Below are 8,904 nucleotides of genomic sequence, written 5' to 3'. Positions count from 1 at the left end.
TACAGATATAGATACATGCATATTCAAGTATTTTACAGTTTCAATACACTTATCACCCACAAAGAATGAGAACAGACCTAAAATATTGAATCCAGCATAATATCTGATAATGTTTAGAACAAACCTATTTACCAGTGAGTCACATTTACTAAAGTTTTTGACAGCAGATTTGGCTGGTTTTCTCTTCTTAAGAATCTGTATACAGAGAGTGAGATTTTTTCACTGCTTGTTTTCATCTTACATCTTCACAACAAATTGAAACTAGAGCCAACTTTCCATTTATGGTTTCAATAATACAGAAACTGCCAAAACACATTCATGTGGAAACATTTGTGCAACGAGGGAAGATTTCCGTCATACAAACCTGATACCAACACACCGCGTACCCATCTGAACTGTACTGAAATGAGGCCACTTTTCTTTTTTTGCATTTTTGGACCCTATTGCATGGGACACGTGTAATTTAAAGCATTTGCTTCAACAGTTCAGTCAACATGGCTTTAACCACCCTCTGTTTAGCATATATCTTAAAATACTGCAGTAAGAAACTTTTCTTCAGCTGCAAAACTTGTCATTGCATCAAATATAGAACAAAATTAAACCATGATTTCCTCTTGCAAGCAGCCATGCACCACTCTGCTGTTGCCAGCAGTTGTCTTCATATTTCTTTTAAATGTAAAATGTGCTGTATTTATATAGCGCTTTTACATCATACAGTAAACATTCACCATTCACACACATTCATACACTGTGGCCGAGGCTGCCGTACAAGGTGCCACCTGCTCATCAGATTAACACTCACACACATTCACACTCGAGGTTCGCAGCTCGGGGTTCAGTGTCTTGCCCAAGGACACTTCGACATGGGACTGCAGGGCCAGGGATTGAACCACCATTCTAATTGGCAGGCAACCGCTCTACCACTGAGCCACAGCCGCTCCTTTAACTACTTGTTATATGATGAGACTTATTAACATAATTTATTTGACACATATCTCATATTTACAGCTCTCTTCCTCTCAGCTTTCATTACAGAGCCTTGCCACACTCAGTAACCACACACTGCCAGGCTCAGTCCATCATCTGCTCTCACAAAGATGACAGAAAGAATTATGCATTATTGACAAGAACAAAAACACCTAGGAATCAAATAAAACATGTTGAGTGGTCCAGATTTTCTGATTTGAAACGATGGAAGGTGACCGGGAGGATTGTTGGATTTAAACAGATGCTGCGAAGAGACGGGCAAGACCTCCGCAAAGCCCCCCACTGCCTCCGATCAGTATGGGATTTGAGCAGTACAGACCAGGCTTTTTTTTAACCATATGCTTAATCTTCTAAACCGAAAAAAACTTGAGATTTATTCTGGCTTGTATAGTGCAAAACACTAGTCATTTTAACTATATGGATATGGATGATATGGATCCCCCTGGGTCTGAAATAAACTTTATTATTATACAGTGACAATTTGGGTTTGTGTGACAGTTGCTTAAAAATCTTTTGAAAGTCAACATTTTGGAAAAATGCAGTATTGAAATGGGTCTAATTTTTATGACAAGCATCAAGTGACAGAAGGATTACATCTGCTACGGTTTTAAGTTCTCATACCATCATTTAGCGCTGGAAACAGAAAATCAACTTGACACCACAATGCACAAAGACTCAAGTCTCAGTGCATCATACGCAGCGTGAAATGGCCAATTACAAGCCCAGATCATCTGTGACTTACAGTACAGCAGTACAATATAGCAGTACAGCTCACTTTATTTTTTTACTATTTTCGTAACATATGAGGGATGAAATTGAAACTTTTCCAGCAGCTTTCCTCTGCAGACAAGCCAAGCAGCGGGAATGCACGATCCTTCCCTCTCTGACCAGAATAACAAGCATCCTGCTGAGCAGCTGCTTCACACTAACAGGACGGGTCCTTCCCTTCAGCATAGCATCCCATCCAAAATATGCTTCAGTGTAAAAGCCACACTCTCCATCTGCTTTTCACTTTACATAGTTAACAGTAGAAGAAAGTTTTGAGTGTGTATAAAAATCATGAAGAATGGGGTTGACGTTTTTTTCTTGCTGGTTACAAAGTCTTTCAACATAATGTTTCAAAGTAGACTTTACTGCCAAAAGCGTAAGTGTGACCGGATATGAAATTTAAAAAAAGAGACAGATAACGCATCTTGTACTCCACATACCTTACAACAGAAAAACACCTATGTAATTAGGCTACAAAGCACCTGGTTCCAACACTGCATTTCCACAAACTGATGTTGTGCCAGATTGTGTAAATCAGAATCAGCATTAATTATGTGTGAACAATAGTAGTGTGAATCTGGATTTTTGTTGTATCTCAAAGTACATACACAGAACTAGACATACTGCTAAAACAAGGACAACAAAGTTCAACAAAGTAAACAAACATACTACTATGTACAGGTATAAGTACATACGTACAGGTACACATGTAAACAAAGAGCTTTATGAGGATTGTAACCCGTAATAAAATAGAGAATGTAAAAGTGCAAATGGTGTTACAATTAATTAAGAATTATTATTTTAACAGGTTGCTTATATATACACACAAGGTCGGTGGATATGACAGATATTTACCTGTTTGAATTATGTGTTTAACACTATTAACGTTACATATATGATATACTTGAAAGGTATCCATTACATTGTATGTCCCTCTGCCCACAAACCATTTCACCAAACCAATTAACGTTATGTGAAATGTGAAGTGGAAGACATTATGCCAACCTCCGTGCTAAAATAGTGCTTCGCCTTCTAGCCCTGACTGGAAATACACAATCTGGCACGACGCCTGTAACTATAGTCTAATCAGTGCTGTACTACCTGACTCCAGCATTAGCTAGGTTAAGACTATACTGACTTAGCATTAACTAGCAAGCTGTGCTAACAACCATCACAACCATAATACCAAAAAGAAACACCTGTGTTTACTCATTAGCCTCGCTAGTGTTACCATGCTAAACAGCTAGCTAGCTTACTTCCCATTTAGCCAGCAAATATGTTATGGACGTTACCCTCTTTCACTCCAGGTAGTTTATTCTTGTCGATGCTAACGTTACATTCAGCCATGTTGTCACCGATAATAAGTAAAAACAAACAAACAAACAAAAAAAAACCGTTGACGTTGAATTACACTCCCGCGTATCACCGAAGGTTATCCGCAGGCTGATTGATTGCCTTTACTCATAAACCCGATTGATGGTTCAGGTGCTGGACGGCCCTTTTGATTAGTTTCGGAGGCCACCCTCTCTCGTTTCGTCGCTGCTGTAATTGCCTAGCAGCTACTTTGCTGAAGAGCTAGCGTGTCAGGTTGTCTACGAGCGTCCGCCCGTCCCTCCCTGAACCTTCATTCAACCACCTCCTCAACCCATCAAGTCACGGTCACTTAACACACGACTTCCGCTAGAAATGTCAAAATAAAAGACCTATTTTAAGGCCCTTGGAAATGTCGCTTAGTTTTAAATGTTTCTGTATAACAATAAAAACACATAATCAAATAAGTGACAATTAAAGTTAAACAGAACAAACAAAAGTATTTGGTATTACTTATTACATTTTTTCACAAAAACTCAGCCAATGGTTCATCAGGACAGTGGCGGGGGGGGGGGGGGGGGTGACTGAAAAAAAAGAAAAATATATATAAACACGCACACATAGCACCAGCATAGCACCAGAGCAAGTTATATTTGTGAAGCTTGACTTTTTGATTGAATATTATAAGACTACGTGTATCTGCACATAGTGCTGCAGTTAGTTAAAAACAATAGTGGCTAAAATACAAAAAATGTCGGGACTTATATCGCGTATCGAGTAGGCTATTAATAGCATCCAAAATGACCAAAGTGTAAAATAATAATTTACAAGTCACAGAATAGCTGCGAGAACATTTCTTACACTACCTAAATCCAAGGATACTCATAACATTTTAGAAAGGCCTATATCTATCTATCCTACTATCTATCTATCTATCTATCTATCTATCTATCTATCTATCTATCTATCTATCTATCTATCTATCTATCTATATATATATATATATATATATATATATATATATATATATATATATACATAACAACTTTCTATTTAATTTTTAGGACAGAATCATCACACTTCCGGTAAACTTCCAGCTACAGCAGGTTGTCTTGATGCAACTCCTCTCAAGGGACTTCAGACATCTGCAGCTACAGGACGTCCCATCACCTCCCTGGGCTATATCTATCGTCCAAATGAATAATGATACCTCGAAGAACTGCACGCGGCGTACGTTTAAAAACAATAGTTAGAATTACTACTTGTTGTGTGAAGAGCACACGTATGTGTCACAAGCTGTCTCTGTGCTCTCTTGTTCTCTCTCTTTCACACACACACAACACACACACACACACACACACACACACACACACACACACACACACACACAGCAGTTGGTATTATGATTGCGTTAATGTAATTGCTCCCTCTAGTGTTCAGCATTTCAACGAGCAGGTGTCTGTCACACCTGCATAACACCTGTTTCCAATTCATTTTCCTTACTGAACATATATTATAATCAACTGGTATTAGCCTAGTGGTCCATTTTCTGGCCTGTCAGTTATACGTCTAGGGACTTTGTCCATGCTTAATGCTGAATTGATTGCTGGTTTATTTTTTAGTGACATATTGTGAGGCCAATGTGGTCCTGGCCTCTTTCATTAGTGATGCAGTGGACTCGTTGGGAGCAGAAACAGGATTCATTACTGCATGACTTCGGCCCACACATTAATAGAAACATGGTTCAATTGTTTGCAAAAGCTTTAAACAATGTTTTATTATTTAGAGAATTTTGGTGCCTGCAGTTTACATTTACTTTATTTGCACAATAGGCTAGGCTCTCCCTTTACATATTCTATTTGCTAATTATGTCTAGTTTGTTTATATTTGTGACATAACTGTTTCAGGTGCCTAATCAATCCATTTAATTTGACTTTATATGACTTAAACTACTGTTTTGATCCCTAAGACTCTTTCAGGTTGTTCCACATTGCTGGATTTAATCTTCATTAGGTCCTTGAACTGCTCTGTATTCAAAAGCTGCGTAAATTAAGTGATGGATTCATGAAAGGATCTTGGATGCGAGACACCACACGTCACCAGGCTCCTAAATCAAGTCTGGAGGGGTGCATGCCAGCTTTTATGAGACCCTCACAAGCCAAATTTAGTAGGTGGCAGCAAGCTCATTTCCCTAACACTGCACAATGCCTGCTTCTCTGGCAGAGGTATGAGATGTGATTTCCTTGATGCACAAAATAGACTACAGTGACTAAGGAAGATTCTTTTTGGTAGTTGGCTCGGCCGCAGTGATGGATCTTCCTTCACCTCCAAATCAGTCCTGAAGGCAAGATTGAGGAGTTCATCTCCGGCTATGATGCACTTCGAGACTGAATCAATTTATTTGCCCCCTTGTTCCGTAGACCAACACACTCCCATGTATCTATTTAAAGAAGCAATTAATGTAAAAGAAAAAGACTTGCAAGTGCCAAGAACATTTGATTCTGGTCTCTCATAACCACCAGGCTGATTGATACCTTCCTTTCTTGGTTTGATTTGCCCATGTCAGAGTGATGTAGGGTTACTGGCCTCACCTACGTCAGATTACCATATTTTACTTAAACTCTCTATGGTCCATGTAAAAGGTGACCTATGGACGAAACCCACAATGACAGCTATTGATTTTGTACGTAAGGGGCTGACTGGCCCCTCCTCTTGGCCCCAGAGAGGATAAATATATTGACGGGATGGAGCCAAGGCAGTCTTGCTTAAAGGAGTGCTTGTAGTTCAGCGAGTTTGGGACCTTACAATGAGTAGTATGGATAGGGTTACAGGTGTGAACTACTGCTTAGGACTGCTAGGTTTGTTACTACTGCAGGGAGTGCTAAATGTAGAGGGACGGAGCATATTTAACCCTGGTAAGTGTGCAAAAATATTACTTTTACATCTACATATAACGAAAATGCTGCTAGGGGACGCTATATGCTGCATGCCTTAAATGTGTGCCAATGTTGGTGTAATGGTTCAGTTTTGCCAAAATGCAACAGTTTAGGAGATGATGTCTAAATTAAATGGGATGGATGTGACATATTCTGTTTCATGATATTCAGAATCTACATTTATTTGCTTTGTATGTGCAGGAAACAGTGTGATGAATCCAAAGGAATACACAAATCATCAGAGCAAGATTCTAGCCATGTTACTACACAAGAGTTTAGCTCCTGTTGAAAAGGATGATCCTTTAGGTAAGAGATACAAAAAATTAAATTGTGAAACTAGTACGAATGACACAAGTGCGTTCTTTGCTTTGATGATGACTGGATTTGTTATCTGCAGGTCTGGAGCTGGCCAATAAATTAGCTCAATTGGAGGAGGTAAGAATATTTGCAGATTCACCTTGAAGCAACTGTAGAAAAAATGTGAATTGGAACATGGTTTACCACAGTATTAATATATTGTGTTTGTGTATACATGGAGTGTCTGCATCTTATTTTCTTAAGGCTCTAAATGATCATCCGTCAGAATATACTTCCTTACAAAAGTCAGTGAACAGATGGTGTATTGATACTGTGATGCAGGGCTGTAGTCAAGACCACCTTTGTGGAGTCCAAGACCAGGACTAGTCAGGTCCAAAGTTCAAAGAGGTTTTAATCCAAGATGATGCATGACAGTATCAAGACAATCATTTTGGGTTATTTGTTGATATAAAAGAAAAAAACCTGCGTCACAACACCCAGGATTTAGGAGTATGGCCATTCCCCTTGATATATAATTTAAAGAAAACAGAATGACATTAGCTGATAACTCACAATAGCTTCATAGACAATACTGCTACAGTACTATTTGAGCAACTAAATGACCATGTAGCTTCACGCCAGTTGTAGTGTGGAAAAGAAGTGACTAGTATTACAGAGTGTACCCCAATGGTTGGTTTATGGTTTCCCTAAAAGAAATTGTTATTCGGACGTGGGTTAATAGGAAAGCCATGTATTTTTAGAAAACATTAAAGTTGGGTTAAAACAACAATGAGCAGAGTGTAATTTAACACATGTTCATTTTATTTGAGACAAAGTGCAGATTTTAAAATAAATCCATCAGGAAGTTGTTTAGGTAAGGAACAGGTTGGGCCACACATCTGGAGCAAAATCAAAAAAAAAAAATTGTACAAATTAGGATTAGCTGAGAAATTCATAAGAAACATTCCTCACACTACTCAACAGTACAAGTATTTGTATACCGTTATATCCTTCAAAAGACACGATGTGTGTGTCTCCATTTCAAACCTCGCTGCAGGTTGACTGCTTTAGCAGCAGAGGTTGCTTATGGGCGACCATACTGTCGTGGTGAACTCGCCGAAACTCTACTACCAAAGTTGCTGGCTGGCTCGGCAACGTTAGCTAATGTCCACTAGCATACGTAGAGGCTAACTTTAGCCAGTTAGCTTTGTGTACAACGTAACAAAAATGTACCTATCTCGCAGGTGCAAAGCTTATTTCATGTAATAAAATTATTGCTCAAAAGGAGCACTAGCGCCACAGATCTTATGTTGACAACGTGGACGCAGATATCGGAAACTCCGAAGGAAGTCGTAATATTTATATGGTAGGCTAGGCTAACGCTGTTGCGCTAACGTTAACAAACGTTGGCATGGCATTAGCTAGCGTTAGCTGTCGAAACTTTGGAAAAGCCGAACAACATCCCCACCTGAACTGTGTTTCACTTTCCCTCCAATATTATTATCAATATAATAAAGACACCTGGACTCGGTCGAGACCAAAAGCCATATTTGCCAAAACCAGTGGCCGAGACCGAGACAAATCAGAGCCCAAATACTAGCGAGTCCCAGACAAGACCGAGACCATAGAAAAACGTTCGCACAGCCCTGCTGTGATGGTGCGTTTAATTACTCTGATCTCTGCTTGTAGCTGCAGGCGCTGAGGGAGGACCTGGAGCTGGAGAGGGAGATAACAGACAATTTGGCAGAAGTCAAATCCATAACAAGGAAGCGGGGTGAACGTGAGTTAAATTAGGTACTTCTGGATTCAAATGTATCATACACACCCACTAATAGTTCATTCTAACCATTGCGGTATTAAATATTCTGCATGAAAAATGTCTTTGTCTCCTTTCATCTGCAGCTTGCTTCTGGAAGTACTGCGTCTGACACGGATGCAAGAGCAGGAGGACCACTAGCTGCAAAGCCCAACATAGCCTTAAGACTCAAAATACCAGTAATACAACTGTATTCATCTCAGCAATATAGTTGTACCATTTTCAAAGTCATCAATAAACATTACCACCGCACTGAGGTGCTCTCATGAGAGATTTAAGGACTGCGGCTGTACATCTTTGTGAATAATCAGCTACTCCCTAAAAATACTTTAGGGTCAGATATGACTTTATGTACTTGACTGCAAAGATATTATTTTCGCAGGGATTTTATTTGCCTACTGCTTATGTTTATGTCGCTCTCTTGTGGCAGTATTGGGCATCCGTCTTTTTGAACCGCTGCCAACAACCATCACATCTGCCACTGCTTTTAGTAATGCACTGCTGTTCATTTTACAAAATAAATAAAATGATATGTAAATCTGTACTTTTTTCTTTTATTCTTAATAGAAAATAAGTGAATCACACAGAGAATAATAAACAGAAGAGGTTTGCTTGAAACCAGACTGAAAGTAACGCTCAACTGCATTCACAGCAAGACGGGTATGGCTGCAGCCCGGAGCGTCCCATGTCATGCCGTCCCGTCTCATGCCGAGGTGTTTCCAATGGTAAATTCAGAGGGTCAAAAATTCGAAATGGCGAATCATTTTCCAGATGGAGTCACGGGTAAAT

General features: G+C 39.4%; 1 protein-coding gene across 4 annotated transcripts in view; it reads right to left on the bottom strand.

Moving 5' to 3' along the window:
- ccdc50a (coiled-coil domain containing 50a) overlaps window positions 1-3,401 on the bottom strand; it is a 20,650-nt gene extending 17,249 nt beyond the window's left edge. Inside the window, exon 1 of one of the 4 annotated variants that reach the window (XM_032525830.1) lies at window positions 3,048-3,401. In XM_032525830.1, coding sequence (XP_032381721.1) covers window positions 3,048-3,102 — 55 coding nt within the window. In that variant the 5' untranslated portion in view covers window positions 3,103-3,401. The remainder of the gene's footprint in view (window positions 1-3,047) is intronic. The other 3 variants (XM_032525831.1, XM_032525832.1, XM_032525833.1) reach the window with 3 other exon arrangements.
- Between the last annotated feature and the right edge of the window lie 5,503 nt (window positions 3,402-8,904).

This window comes from Etheostoma spectabile, chromosome 9 (assembly GCF_008692095.1).
Source record: "Etheostoma spectabile isolate EspeVRDwgs_2016 chromosome 9, UIUC_Espe_1.0, whole genome shotgun sequence".
NCBI classification, from domain to species: Eukaryota; Metazoa; Chordata; class Actinopteri; order Perciformes; family Percidae; genus Etheostoma; species Etheostoma spectabile.
This window is presented reverse-complemented; position numbering and strand designations above follow the sequence as displayed.